Source organism: Labeo rohita, chromosome 8 (genome assembly GCF_022985175.1).
Source record: "Labeo rohita strain BAU-BD-2019 chromosome 8, IGBB_LRoh.1.0, whole genome shotgun sequence".
Classification (NCBI taxonomy): Eukaryota; Metazoa; Chordata; class Actinopteri; order Cypriniformes; family Cyprinidae; genus Labeo; species Labeo rohita.
In genome coordinates this window covers 20,496,452-20,512,563 of record NC_066876.1, presented here as the reverse complement: position 1 = coordinate 20,512,563, position 16,112 = coordinate 20,496,452, and the positions used below count along the sequence as shown (strand labels likewise).

The 16,112-nt window shown below is 36.4% G+C and overlaps 1 protein-coding gene across 1 annotated transcript; it reads right to left on the bottom strand.

The window, feature by feature from the left end:
• Nucleotides 1-492: 492 nt before the first annotated feature.
• Nucleotides 493-2,784, bottom strand: lhfpl5b (LHFPL tetraspan subfamily member 5b). The gene is made up of 3 exons (XM_051117830.1): nucleotides 2,199-2,784; nucleotides 901-1,137; nucleotides 493-644 (listed from the first exon to the last, which is right to left on the bottom strand). The coding sequence occupies exons 1-3, from the start codon at nucleotides 2,614-2,616 to the stop codon at nucleotides 634-636; spliced, it is 666 nt and encodes a 221-aa protein (XP_050973787.1). The 5' UTR covers nucleotides 2,617-2,784; the 3' UTR covers nucleotides 493-633.
• Between the last annotated feature and the right edge of the window lie 13,328 nt (nucleotides 2,785-16,112).

Sequence of the window (16,112 nt, the reverse complement as noted above, 5' to 3'; positions counted from 1 at the left end):
AAGATAATCATATAAAGATTAAAAAAATACAAATACAAATCTGCTTTGTAACAATATTCTGAAAGGGACTACATTATGTAATTTACAAAATACATGTAAATGTAATCTGTGTGATTAAAGTACTTATGAAAATGTTAACGATTACAAAGGGGATTACATCTGAATATTTGTAACAATATTTGCGATTTTAAATCTGTATTTATCCTCAGAACGATCTCAAAGTGAAAAGAGGTGCTAAAGTCTGATTTTGTGGTGGCTGTGCTTTAAAATTTAATTATTATAATCTTAATTCAAGAGATGAAGGATTTTAAAAGTTTGATTGCTTCTTGCATCCTCATTTGTAAGCCACTTTGGATAAAAGCATCTGCTAAATGACTAAATGTAAAGGTAAATTTAGAGCAATCAAAAAGTAATCAAATGTAATCAGATTACTTTAATAAAGTAATTTAAATAGTTACACTACTTTTTACATTTTAAATAGGGTAACTTATCTGTAATCTATTACATTTTCAAAGTAACATTCCCAATACTGTATACAACATTCTCTTTTTTTTTTTTTTATTAATATAATTTCCTTTTAACTTTACAACGAATGTCCAGTTCCATTTCCACTGCCCTTTAGATCTGTTGGATTCAGGCTTTATCTGTAAACAAATGGATACAACATAGTTAAAGTTGTGCATTTTGTATTTCTACAGGTTACTGCAACCTAAATATAGTAATGAATAATTATTTAGTAGGACAGAAACTTAACATTATTTATGAAGAACTTGTTTTATTAATCTTATGATACATTAACAGTCAATTAATTGTTAGATTAACAAGTTCTGCCCTGAATTATGCGTCACGAATACGTTCTAATTAATCTCCAAATCATTGCTTAATCAGTACTTCTCTTACCGTTACTCTCCACCTCGAAGTCGTCTGGCAGCAGTTTGTCTTGCCGGTTGCCCAGAGTGAAAGCTAGCAGTGACAGTAATGCTGCGTCCAGGATGCTGATAATGCCTAGAATATAGGCCCAACGAATGGTGCAGTTCCCAAGCGTGTACTTGTCCGTCCGCTCGCCACACATCCGCTTTACCTCCGGGGCATCCCAGCCGTCCGGATAAATCATACAACCCATCACCATCAACACAGCTACAACACCAAGTGCAAAGGTTATGTTTTTCTATAACTTCTGTTAAATGCCTAATTTTTTTATCCACCTTACATTTCTGGTAAGAACGGCCACGGCCATTTGTAAATTTTATAGGTTTGGCTTCCGGTCTCATCTGTCCAACTATTTTTAGCTGTACAAAACAGCTGGTTTTGCTGCTTGATATTGCAAATTGGTGTGTCTTACCAGATTATTTTAATGTATTATCTTAATTGTGAACAAACTGGTTTGTAGTGCAGTTCTACCATTTACTGCATGTTGTTGTTATTCTCATTATTTTAATACCGCTAATAAACTGGAAGTCTCTTACTTCCGCGTTGAACGGTAAGGTGGATAGAAAAATTTCAGTATCCATTTACTCAGGGTAGTGGCAATATTTAATTTTTCAGGAATGAAAACGAGTTTGTGAGGGATAGACGCACAGTTGATAATGTTTTAAACTTAGCTGAGGCCACAAGTATGTCTTAAAATAGTCTTTCCAAAATATTCCCTGGTGCCAGAAAACTCAGAAAAACATACAGTGTGAAATTAAGACATTACGTTTTAAATGGATACTAACCGATAAAAGAAATCTATCATTATTTAATCACCTCATATCATTCCCTGCTGAAAAAACAGCTAAAACCAGCCTAAGCTGGTCGGCTGGTTTTAGCTGGTCAGCAGTCTGGTTTTAAAGGGGTTTTGGCCACTTCCTTAGCTGGTCAGGCTGGGAGCTGGTCAGCCTGGCTAGGCTGGTCAGGCTGAGAAACCAGCTAAAACCAGCTACTTCCAGCTTAATCCAGCTAAGACCAGCCAACCAGCCTAGGCTGGTTTTAGCCGTTTTTTTTTTTTCAGCAGGGTTCCCATGTCATTGAATGGATTGCCTCACAGCCTCGTGATCAATAGGAAATAAACAAATACATAAATGTCTGAGCATATTCAGGTATCTACCCTTAATAAATGTATTAAACAATATTTTTTAAATTTTGTAATTTCATCTTTTTAAACTGCTTTAATGTATTTATGCTTATTAGCAAGGCTAACTGCTGAACACTTTGCCCACCTGAAGCTGTTTGCATCCAAGCGCATATCTTGTACACACTTCCCGAGCTGCAGAAGAAAAAAAGACCCAAACACACAATGGTGCCTACGATAAGCAGCATTGAGGTGCCTACAAAAAACATAGCAGTCCTGAAAGCCCCAGAGGGGATCGAACCAAAATCGAACACGCTTCCTTTGCAGACCAATTCGGAGGTGATGGGGTTGCCAATACAGTAGTGAAAAAGCCCAAAGTATCCAGCCTGCGGGGTGTTAACACTGTCACCAATCCAGTAGGGCTGAATGAAGACCACCACCGTAATGATGGCGAAGCATATGGTGAAAACAGCCCACAGGACGCCGATGGCCCTGGCATTTCTCACATAATTGGTGTGGTAGATTTTGGCAGCCTCTTGAGCTGGAAGCATCTTCTCATTTGCCATTATTAGATTTTAATTTATCCAGCGAGGTTAGAAGTCTGTAGATATTTTTCAACAAGAAAACCAAACCAGATGAAAAACGAGTTCAGAATTAGAGCTCTTATGCTGTAGCCATTTAATCCAAAGAAATTGATTAAATTAGCTTTTTTCAAAGAAGTCCAAAGGCTAGGGAGACCGTCACCAGCGGAGTAGTGTCTAAAACAACATTGTTGCCAACAAAGGTGTCAGTGTTTAAATTATTAATGGTAAATGAAGCTGAGGAATAAGGTGGCGACAATAACCTGTTCTTTGCTGTAATGCTGTAATCAGATATGTTTGAGACTTCACAGTAAAACAACAGCTATTGTGTTCTAGGACAAACGTGAACTCTTCATCTTTCGTGAAAAGCTGCAGTCAACACCTTGCCAAATCTATAACACAGCAGATTAATACCACTTTATCTGACCAAAACAGTTTTACTCACAAAATGTTATTTTTTTAAGCAGGAGTTACTATGTTCTCACCGTTTATTCAGTGTCTGTTATGAAGGGAACCTTTGACCTCTAATATACTACTAGTCAAAAGTTTTTGAACAGTATGATTTTTAATGTTTTTTTAAGGAAGTCTTCTGCTCAACTTCTGCTCAACAAGCTTGCATTTATTTGATCCAAAGTACAGTGAAAGCAGTACAATTTTGAAATATTTTTACTATTTAAAATAACTATGTTCTATATGAATATATTTTAAAATGTAATTTATTCCTGAATTTTCAACATTATTACTGTTCTTACAGCCTTCAGTGTCACATGATCCTTGATCACGATCCACAGAAATCACTCTAATATGCTGATTTGCTGTTCAAGAAACATTTTTTATCATTATTTTTATCAATATTTAAAACAGCTGAATACCTTTTTTCAGGATTTTTTCAAAATCATACAAAAATCCAAAGATAAGCATATATCTGAAATAAAAACTTTTGACTGGAAAACAAGCTAAAGGCAAATACTAAAATCTTTTATAAACGTTTTAATACATGTGCTCAATATGCTCAACAAGGCTGCATTGATTTGAACAAAAACCCAGTAAAAATGTACATTTAGAAGAACTATTTTCTATTTTAATATATTTTAAAATATAATTTATTTTTGTTATGGATAAGCTGAATTTTCAGCAACCAGCATATCAGTCTTAAGCATTCATTTTGATTAATTCAATGCATCCCTGCTGAATAAAAGTATTAATTTCTTTGCAAAACTCTTACTGACCCTCAACTTTTGAACAGCTTGATAATGCAAATCGGTGTGTCTTACCATATTATTTCAATGTATTATCTTAATTACAAACACACTGGTTTGTACTGCAAACAGTTTGACATTTTACTGTACATTGTTATTTCCCTATAGCGGGACTGGAAGTCTCGCCCATAGGCTTACTTCCGCATTAAAGAATAAGGTGGATAGTGGTGAATAAATAGGATAGGAAAGTAAATAGACTTACCATATTTTAAGAGAAATAAAACAAATCTTTTATTATTTAATTATTTGTTTGCTTGCTTTTTTGTAGTTTTAGTTCAAGTCCTAAAAACAACAGTGTCCACCAGGACAAGAGGAAAGAGAAAATAAATAAAAGAGGGATCATTGCTAATGAGGTTTTAGTAGTGACAAACAATAAGCAATAAATGTATCTCTGTCAGGAATTTATTGCTCAGAAGGGAATTTGTCAGACAAGACAGTCAACAAAGACTGTGCATTGATGTTTGCGTTCCTCTTGGGCGTGATGTGAAGCCTTTGCTTTGTAGGTCAAAAATTACAAAGATATCAAAGGCGCTGCGAGCCTGATATGTAAACAGAACCCCTGAGCATCACACAATGCTGCAACAGCAATGCAACATCTGTTCAACTGCGATAAATTTAATAGTGTTCAAAAAACATCTTAAGATACATTTTTAGCTATAAACTCTTTGAAGAACTTATCCTATTCCTCAATTATGCAACAAAACCTTTCATAATGCACAAGATGCATTTTACAGCATTATCCCTTGACATAATGGTATCTTCTATTCAGAACTCTGTAATGTATACATCTCAAAGTGTGTCTGTTAATGCTTAGTGATAGGATTTTTAGAATATGCTTTATGCATTTCATGTTTGTATCAAAAAGACAACTGGCCTGACTTGAACAAGCCACACGCTATTTCTGCCTTGGGTGTCCACCAGAATGTGACAGATCTCTGATTATGACACAGGCTTCTGCTGCCTCTCTGCTACCATGAACATCAGACTTAAAGTGGGGAGAAGGAACATGTGCTGAATAATCTTAAAGCGCAAACAAAAGTGGGTTATGACAGACGTGGTGCACAGTTAAGTCACACAAAGGTTTTTAGATTTACATTTTAGATTTCAACAGGAGTTTCACACAGATAGGCTATATTCATTTCAACAGGAATAATTAATTTAGGGTCTTGTGATTTTCATACTCTTTGGTACAATGATTCAAATGTATCCTTTTTCTGAATAAAGGATGCCTATTTAAAGACCCCATCCATATGTTCTACAGCATAAATTATACAGTGATACCTTAAAAGTAAAACTAACATTGCTAATAAGTTGCTAGACTATACTGGATCCCTGGTGGAAAAATCAGCATATGCTGGTACGTATGTTTTGATGCTGGGATGCTGGTTAGGTATGTTTTGATTCTGATTTAAGCTGGTCCTTTGCTGGTTTATGCTGGTCCTTAACTGGTTTATGCTGGTCCTTGACCAGCAACATGACCAGCATAAACCAGCAAAGGACCATCTTAAACCGGCATAAACCAGCATCAAAACATAACTACCAGCATATGCTGTTTTTTTCACCAGGGATGTAAGCGTCAACGAGCATTAAAACTCATTTTGGTAGTTGTAGCGAATTATTATCGGCTTCTTACACACACACACACGTTTGTTTTTGTAAATTGTGGGGACTTTCCATAGACTTCTATAGTTTTTATACTGACTAAACGATATTGTCAACCCCCTAACCCAACCCTAACCCTAAACCTAGCCCTCACAGAAAACATGTTTGCATCGTTACACTTTCAGATAAACATCATTTACTATTTTTAATAATTTTTTAACATTGTGGGGACCGGCCTGCGGTCAAAAATTTCAGGTTTTACTATCCTTGTGGGGACATTTGGTCCCCACAGTGTAGCAAAAACAAGTACACACACACACACACAAATTCACGTTCAACAGTGTTTAATTCATATAATTCATAATTCATATTAACAAAATGTAATGTTAACCTTGTACTCACAAATCTAAATGCTAATTGTCCTCTGTCAGTCTCTGTCTAGCAATAGGCGTACAGCAAATCAAATACTGGTTTGCGGTTGTAATGTATGTTGGGTAAAAAAAATAAGAAATGAGCCTTTTAATTTGTCCCGCCACAAATGTTTCTAGTTAATTAAGAAATACACCTATATACACACATGTATACATATAGGCTACTTTATGTATCATTTATGAAGTGCTGCTATTTAGTATGCAGTGAGGAGCTTCACCACCAGATGGCTGCCTCCCATCAAAACTCATACTGTAGCATGCCCTATAAATAAAATTACACAGCAGCAGTAAATATGCCAGATGAGTTTTCCCCATGCGCACAGCATCGTCGAAACACACCAGCAGAGAATTCAATGAGGATGTGTGTTCACAGCAGGCGTGGAAGAAATCAACTTCCACTGGTATACTTCCATTGTTCTGGAATATAATGATGTTTTCTAGCATGTGATGTCTGTGCTTCACAGGCCTGAACCAAAACTTGCATACAAATCAAGTGCAAGCTTTACTGTGGTGCTGTAAATGTGCATTGTGTTGCTTTGGTCGGGCATCGTATGGAACTGCTAAAATCTCCCAAATTTACGGTGGCGAATCTTAAAGTAACGCATTTCCACGCAGGTTATCCGCGGCGTGTGCATTTGCATTTTGACCAAAATAGTCCATTTTAGTTATTGTATGTCGTTTATTGGCAAATCCGACGTGTGAAGTAATGGATGGAATATATTAGGCTACTCAGACAGCAGTGTGCTGTAAAGGTATTTGATAAATATGATCCCTGGGCTTTGTCGTTTTGCATATGCAACATGATTGATCTTGTTTACTGTGTAGCCGCTCCTCTGCGCTCTTCAGTGTGTCTTCAAACACACACATGGAAAATGGAATATTTGATTAGCGTTTGTGAAAGCTGTATAATGAATGAGGTAACGTCCAACATATCTGCTTTGTGCGGTGCTGCTGAAATTCACTTATTTACTTCATTTTTCCCATACTATGTGGTGTTGAATTTAAATAAAGCACGTCACAAAGACGCCTCTATTAGGGCAGATTTTTAACAAGCATTTAAATATAGTTCAGATTTGATCTCATTTTAATTAGGTGTATGGTTTATTGGTAGTTTACATGTGATCTGAAAGTGGCAGACTAGGACTAAATCTATTTAGAGGTGTAACCAAATATAGTGTGTTTTCACGACAGTCATCAATCGGCCATATTGGCGGCACAGAACATAAACAATGCCACTGAACTGAAAGAAACTCGCTAATTTTGCTAGTCATTACTGCTGAAAATCAATTATTGTCATGTTTTGGGCTGTACTAATCAGTTGGACCAGGAAAAACATTTGGAGCACTATAGACTGCCAAAAGTTATAACAAATCAAGGAGAAGAGGGCAAAAAACTGTCTGAGGAACAAAAGGTGTTTGTGGTTGGCCAAACTGAACCAGGATTTCCAGGGCAAGAATCTTGACAACATTTGTGTTTGTTCTTATCATTTCCAGTCAGGTGGGTGAAATATTAGGCTAATAGCCTAATTAAAGCCGGGCTCACACTACAGGATTTTTAGCCCGATTTTGCCCCGATTTTCCCTTCCTGAGAATCGGAGCAAAAATCTTGTCGAGCACCTTGATCGGTCCCGATGTTTGGCACAGATTATCTGGTAATGTGAGATGTTCACAGATCGAATCTTGCATCTCCTGATCTGCTTTCACACAAATCGGGGCTGCTACGATCATATCAAACATGTTTGATATTCAGGATTTTAAATCTGGATGATAAAGGCTATGGTTACCTCAGTACTTTCACAACATCCAGTGCACGACGACCGCAAAACAGCTGCTGTATGGTCTATTGGATAGAGGAGATGTAGGAAACTGCTTCCTATATTTTTGTCTATATAATATGTTGAAAACATACCACAACCACATGAAGTAAGGAAAGCTCTGGAGTGAAATCGTCTCAGTTTTGAACATACCGGGTGAGTGCATAAAGCTGCTAGGATGCTAACTAACAGTTGTAAACATTAGTTGCTGAAATGATGATCTGTTGCGTAAGATCACGTGAGGTGCTCCCTCCGTCATGATAATCTTAATAATATCTTGTAGTGTGTGATGCGCCACGATTTTCAAATCTTGTCGTTTGTGCATTTTCAAGATTTCAGGGAAGATAATCTGCAAAGATTCTCCTTATGTGTGCTGCAACCAGATTTTATAATTGGTTAGGATTTTAAAAATCCTGTAGTGTGAGCCAGGCTTAATGCTGCTCGTTCATATCTTTGGCACCTATTAACTTCATTTTGTCAAAATATTGTACCCTTTCCTGCTAAGTCCTTTTCAACATGATTTACCAGCTTCCACACATTTTTATCCATGGTTTAGACAGCATAAATTAGCAGAACAACATATTCAGTAGTACATTAACCATGCAATCCATGCTATTGTTTTACATCCAAGTACTGTATCCGAGTAATTGACCAAATCGTGACGTAAATGCAAACCCTCTATTAAAAAGCCCTGGTTCTCCTTCTTAGGGTTTCAGTGGGAAGAAAAATCATTAGTTTTAAGTTTTTATTCACAGAGAACATTTGCAACATTTATGTTATTTACCAAACTTAACAACCATTTTACTCAAACATTCACAAAATCGCCCTAACCAAATCACCTAATATAATAATCACTAAATGTAACAGACCTATGGCATTTTCAAGTTCATTCCTCCACAAAATAATGCCATTTGTGGCCTTATTTCATATTGCACAGTATGAAATGTAGACTACTTAGCAGTACGCTGTTGTGACCTCATTTTGTTTCATGTTTAATTCAGTAAGTGCCATCTAGCTGTCATTTCAGAAGAGTGTCTAATGGTATAAAGTTAACCAGTAGCCTATTGCTCATTGATTAGCAAACTGCTGTCATAGAAGGCCCATGAACTAATGTTAAAGCACTACTGACTCTGTGAGGGCTGTTAATCTTATGTTGCAGTACAAATTAACCTAGCCCAGTAACAGCAAAGAAGAAGAAGAAGAAAAAAAAGACCTGAGGCCAGTGACTCTTATTGAATTAAAGACCAGCTTTAATCTTCGTTCCAACCGTTATTTAATTTTTTCATTTTATTGGTTTTTGATTGGGAGTGCAATACTGCCATATGTCATATCTGACACGTGGTAAACAATTAGTTTTCAGCAGTAAATTTGAGATTGCCCATTGCTCACTTCACATAAAACTGACCTGTGTACTGTCCCAGTTAAGAAATGTGTATTTCATCTTGTGGCGTATCTTTGGTTTCTGTACTTTAATGCGATTGTACAGCTAGTCTCATTTACAGACCTCTTATTGGAGCACTTACAGTCTATTCCGTTAACAGTGAAGTCTGGAGATTTTGAGTCTTCCCAGTGGATACACTGTGTCCCCAACAAGGTGTTCGGACACTTAAGTCACATAAAAATGTATGAATGTCATTGTGAAATATCAAACCAAATGGCATCTGCTAACAAATGATAACTGACCTTTTCTCAGAAGTAACTTCAGTTTTTCATTTTAGTTATTTTAAGATCACGGCTGCATCTGAAATTGTAAGTAGGTACTTCTTTTTGCTTTTTATGTATTTATTGTTGTATGATGTAAAACTAACTTTTTATATTTCTTTGGAAATATGGTGTAATATTTTAGATATATAAAGCATTACCATTAATAAATTATTTAGTGCTAAAAGTCAAAGTATTTTTGGGCAACTGTATTATGTGCCTCCTCCTTACTCAGAAGTTGCCAAAAAGAAAGACAACAGTTTGTTTGGACATTTTTTTGTTATCTTGCTCTTGATCATATCAAAGTCTTCAACAGTGTTTTTTCAAAGGAATTTATTCCTTACTCATATAAACGGTATGTTGTCTCTCATCATCTGTTCTGATCTCTGACCTCTGTTGCAGCTCTCTGTGGTGTGATTGCAGCATTGTTTGCTCAAAGCTGTGCCCAGCGCCGGACGATTTTCTCTCACCTTGCAGGAGGTGAGCGAACTTGCACGCCTCTCTTCATCAAACCCACACCAGGAAATTCAGAGATGATGATACAGTTGCGTTGTTTGGTGAGATCAAGGGTTCAAGGTTTGACTGGTAAGCATGACATGGTTATCCCATGCTGGTAGATGCCCATTCGGAAGCAACCGTTTATCCTGGCCCAATTTATTTTGCATTTTTGCGTATATTGGTCACCTTTCATATTAGTGTTGACAACTGAGGGACTCTTATGCAACTGTTACAGACGGAAACGCTTACTGATGCTCCAGAAGGAAAAAACGATGCATTAAGAGCCAGGGGTGTAAACTTTTGAACAGAATGAAGATGTGTACAATTTTTTTCTTTTTTTGCCTAAATATCTTTTTTTTTTTTTTTTTTCCCATTTAGTACTACGCTTCAGAAACTATAGAAGATACTTGCATGTTTCCCAGAAGACAAAATAAGTTAAATTTACCCTGATCTTCAAATGCAAAAAGTTTTTACCCGCTGGCTTTTAATGCATTGTTTTTCCTTCTGGAGCATCAGTGAGTGTTTGAACCTTTTGTAATAGTTGCACATGAGTCCCTCAGTTGTCCTCAGTGTGAAAAGATGAATCACAAAATCATACAGTCATTGTTGGAAAGGGTTCAAATACACAAAATTGCTGAAACACAAAAAAATTGTGACACCTGAAAGATTTTTCTGAAGAACAGCAGGCAGTTTAACTGTTCAGGACAAACAGGTAACTCATGAACGACAGTCACCTTAAAAAAAAGAAAAAAATCTTTTATGTGAAATATCTTATTCAGGTCAGTACAAAAAATAAAAATAACATGCATTTTGTATGATCCCTCTTATTTTGGTAAAATTAACATTTTGCAGGTTCTGCAAGGTGTATAAGTTTGACCTCAACTCTATATGAAATAATCCCTATATATAACATACATGAAATCACCCTATAGTAGATCTATACAGGTGGAGCTGGGGAAGGTAAAGGGTTTCTGAAGCATGCTGCAATTGCTACAGCTAGCACTAGCAGAGTATTTGAATGTTGAAAAGCTCATTGGCTGCTGATTTGAAAAGAAACCAATCAGCTGTGCCATGTGAGTAATGATGTGATTATATCAGATTGAGTTAGAACCTATCAGCCTGTGCCAACTAGATTTTCATGACAGAATTTTACATTTTTTTTACTTGGTCATAAAAAAAAGTAAAAAAAAAGAGAAAATTATTATATTATATTATATTAATTATATTATCATTTTTTGGTGTGGAGGTTAAGGCTATGTTTAGAGTAATTAGTCACAAATATGAAGAAGTAATTAAGAACACATCAGTGATAATTTAATTCATTTGCCTCTATTTCTTTATTTCTGGCTTAATAGAGATAATGGGAGAAGTTAATAGGAATTGTTTTTCCGCTCTTTGGCTATCCATTAGTGTTGGTTTCTTTCATGGCACGTGTAGCTCTTTTGCGTGTGCTAATGGGTTTGTCTGAGTTTGGGCTTGGTGCCCGGACCTCCCTCACCTCCTCTACAGAAGGTCCTTGGGAAACAGCAGCTCATCCTGTTTATGGACAGCTGCTGGTGTGGCGTATAGAGCAATTTAGCATAATTGCTGATGGGTATTAAGTGGAGGGCTTTGTCCGGGCAGTGCAGGGCACTGCTATCATTAAAGTAAACAGTCATTATCATATATGCTGTTCACCTGCTTTACTGCTGCCGTTTGCCATACTGGGACCTTTGGTGCATAAAATCTAATACAGTTTTTCAGCTTTGCTCAGGTCATATGGCTAGCATTTACTAATGTGAATGTCACAGACAGTATGTGATCTAGAGATTAATATTTCAGTTGCAGAATATAAGTGCACACACACATAAGTAATTTATTGATTGATTTATTTATTTAATGTTTCCCCTTCAGTTCAAACCTAGAAACCAAGCCTTTCTGACTGATCAATGATGCACTGCATGCAATGGCAAAAAAATGATTCTGCATTTGTAATTCATAGGTAGGCAGTTGTGGTAATTGTGTCCTGTAACAGCTAATTGAGGGTTAGTCTGTTTGTTTGGGCTGAAGTGATTATGATTAATTATGAGGAATTGGTAATTAAGCAGTTTCTAATGCTTCCACAGAATATTGTGCTTTAAAATGGATCAGGAAGCTCCATCTGTATATCTTCTTACCCTGCAGTGAATGTCAATCATTAGCATATCAGTCCATGAATGCTATTGATGTAAGACAAGTTCAGATGTTACAGAAGCAGCATGCATAGTGTGGCACTGAAATGTGCAGTCTTTGGTGATTGTCCCTGATGTTTCTTGTATTGACAGCACAGCCATTCCCAGCCACATGAAATTGCACAGCTTTTTGGGCAGTTCATGAATCCCAAACACTTGAAGCTGATTACATTTTTTCGTAAAAATATAGGAAATACTTAACAGTATGAAACAATGCAACGCTGAAAATTCAATTTTACAGTCAATCATTTTAATAATTTAGTGCTAAATTGAGTGTGTATATTAAAGTTTTTCACTTTTTTTATGAGATGCTTCTACTTGCTTCAGCCTCTATTATTTAGCATTTCTAAGCCACTCTGGATAAACGTCTATTCTACATGTAAATTCTTAATAGGGCCCAAGCACCAGCGTTGCTCAGATTCTCCTTCTTCTCCAAAATGAATCGCATTTTTGAGGGCCTAAACATGCTTGAAAACTCATGAAACTTTGCACACACACCAAAATTATGAAAATTTACTTCTGATATTGGTTTCAGAAGTGGATGTGACAAAATGGCTCAGTCGCACCACCTATAAAATTTCAACGAAGTGCCCCTCGAGCTATGTTTTCTGTGAAATTTGGTAGACACATGTAACACACCAATACCTACAAAAAAAGTCCCTCGGTATGAAGTCCGAAACCCAACAGGAAGTTTATTTTTAATTTTCTCTGCAAGTTTTGTGCCGTTTTTGCCATTTTCAGGTGCTGTATTTAAACAAACTCGTCCTAGAGATTTAAACGGATCAACACCAAATTTGGTCAGTCTAATATAAAGCCCTTTGTGAATTTAAATTGCGAAGATCTGCCTGATATATTTTGATGTTTCACCATGAAAAAGGAAGTTTAATTCAGGCATGCAGTTTCTGATCTGCACCAAAATTCGCATGTTTGATAAGAGTCCTGCCTTAAACACATGCCCATCCCCATATTCAGTTATAACCATAGCACCACCTGCTGGCAACAGGATGTGGCATGTTTAACCCCCTAACAAACTCGATAAGAGTCTGGGCCTGAACGCGTCTAAAGGCCAATATTCTGTTATAGTCATAGCACCACCTGCTGGCAACAGGAAATGTCTTGTTTTACACTAACTTAAACATGCAATTTCCAATCTGCACCAAACTTCACATGTTTGATCAAAGTCCTGGCTTGAAGACATCTACATGCCAATATTAATTTATAGTCATAGCGCTACCAGCTTGCAGCAGGAAGTTTGGCACATATAAGGCTGCATGTCCACCAAAGCATTTTTAGCCAGCCGAAAACGCCAGGTGCTCTGCTGAAAACGCTAAGCTGTAAGCGCTTGAGAAGCAAATGTTTCTCCAAGCATTATTTTTTATAACAATGGTAATCTGGCATTTCCATCTGATAAAGACATAAACACTTGAGAATTCAATTAAGAACAATAGAAAAAAATACGCTAGCCACAGGGGAAAAAAACTGCTTTGGTGGACACATGTCTTAAATGACTTTGATGTTTTCCTCCTATATTTACCACTTTAAAAAGCCACTGGGTGGCAGTGAGTAAACCTGCCTGAAAAGTTTTAATTTGGATGCAAAGCTCACTAATGGAGCCACTTACCATGACGGATCTGGCTCGCTTTACCCCACACATATAATTTTTACGCAAAAATGCATCATTGAATAATTCTTGTCTAATCTGTAGCCAAAACAAAAGACGGTGTTTTATATCTTGGCAGTTCACCAGCATATACACTATTCATCAAAAGTTTGGGGTCAGTATGATACATCAGATCTGTTATGCTCACCTAACCTGCATTTATTTGATCAGTGTTACACAATCCTTCAGAAATTATTCTAATGTGTTAATATGGTGCTCAAGAAAATGCGCTTTTAAAAAAAACAGTGCTAGATTAACAGAGCATCACATTTTAGCTCACTCTATTTTTTGAGCTTTGTGGGTATTTGATAACTGGAGACACAAATTTAACTCTGTTACATCGTTTATGTTGACACTCATGATGTTAGTTTGAATTCTGTACCATACCAGAGGGCATCTTTGCACTGCCTGCAAAATGAATAATGTGTGAGTTTGTTTAACATGAGTTATCGACTGCAGAGCAAAAGCCGAAAAATATTTTTCAGAAACAACATTCTGCAGCAGCCTGTACTCTATTTACCTCTGTCATTATACTCATGCTGAAACACCCATGCATTTACCATTGTGTGAACCTCAGATTAAGACGTGTTCGTTTTCGGATATTGATGTCGGGATGAGTCGTTATTTAGTGGTCAATTCCCCAGAGGGCTTTTTATTATTTGTGCCCTGTCAGTGGAGCAGTCAGTAGGGTCAGAAAATGAGTAATGTCAGTGATGGCATCGATCGAGCTGGGGAACAAGCAAGAATCATACACAATCCCTCCCATAATAAGAGCAGTGAAATGGTAGTTTCATCTTCAGATTCATCTATCATATTCAGCTAATGCCTGTTATAGACCTGACCCACCACACAGTCGCTATTGATCACTGTTGTGAATTTCCTCAGGGAGTAAAGCGAAGGATTTAGCAGTGATTGATGCAGTTTAACCGATTCCAATTCTTTGCGGTTGCAGTGAAGATGATACAGTCGGTGAACTAGACAAACTCCTGTTTTATCTTCCCCGCTGCAGTTTTTGGAGCTGCTCAACCTCCCTGAGGTTATAGCTACTCATCACCCGATTGGATGGAAACAGATCTGAAGTTAGCAGAGCTTTGTGAGTTGAACTTTTTAGTTCACACCATTGTGAGGTGTATGGATACACACACACACACACACACACACATTCACTCACACAGATATTTGCTCTAATGATGTCCCTAGGCGCATGTGCATGGATGTACAATGATGTGATATCATAATACTATATATTGATATAGCCTAGGATTGTGCGTTTGTGTGTGCCTGAGGTTTTTATGATATTATGCTGACTTGATATCAGATCTCACATCCTCACTGTCATCGAGGCTTGAGTGATAGGTACATATTTATGTATCTGATCTTTCAGTCTATTATAAGCAGAGTGTAATTCATCCCTCAAAAGAAACAGTAGGCGCAGATATAGTTTAATGTTTCTCATGGTTTTACCAATAGGTACAGTTACTGTTTTTATTGTAGACATTCATAAATATAGTTTTGTGATGTTTACAGCTTTATAATTCTTTGCCACATTCATTTTACACATATCTGGTACAAACATGTGGCCTTGTTTCATGAATACAGCACGTACTTTTAATAAAATAATGTTTTATTATTATTATTATTATTATTATTATTATTATTATTATTATTATATAGCTTAAAAAAAATAAAAATAAATATATATATATATATATATATATATATATATATATATATATATATATATATATATATATATATATATATATAAAATCTGGTTAGTCACTTCTGACTATATAGGTTGTCAACTAACAAATTGGAGATTAAAATTAATGCCTTGATTGAAATTAAACACTAAAAACTGAGGTGAAAATTAAATTGACCAATAACGCATAACACCCAAACCGCCATTCTGTCCGACAAACAAATCAGACAGGAGAGTGGACAAACTTCGGTGGACTTAAACTTGAAAAATTGTGTGTATTGACGTCTTTCTGCAGGTGATATAAAATACATTCTGATGTTCATTCATGTTTTTTTTGTGTTTTAAGTAAATAAGAAAAGTCGATCAGTTCAGGTGTCATTAATCTAATAAGGCAATACACTCTTGACACAAAACGAAAAGGAGCCACAAAACAGTATTTATTGTTTGAATTTCATACAAATTGACAAAATTAGAAAGCTGAGACCTTATTTCATACCAGAAGTAACCTGCTTTGTCGTGTCCGTCGGCATATTGTCAGTTTCCTCTTTGGTCCGTGATGTATTTTTCACTGTGAGAACTTGATGCATAGTGTGAGAGCAGCATTG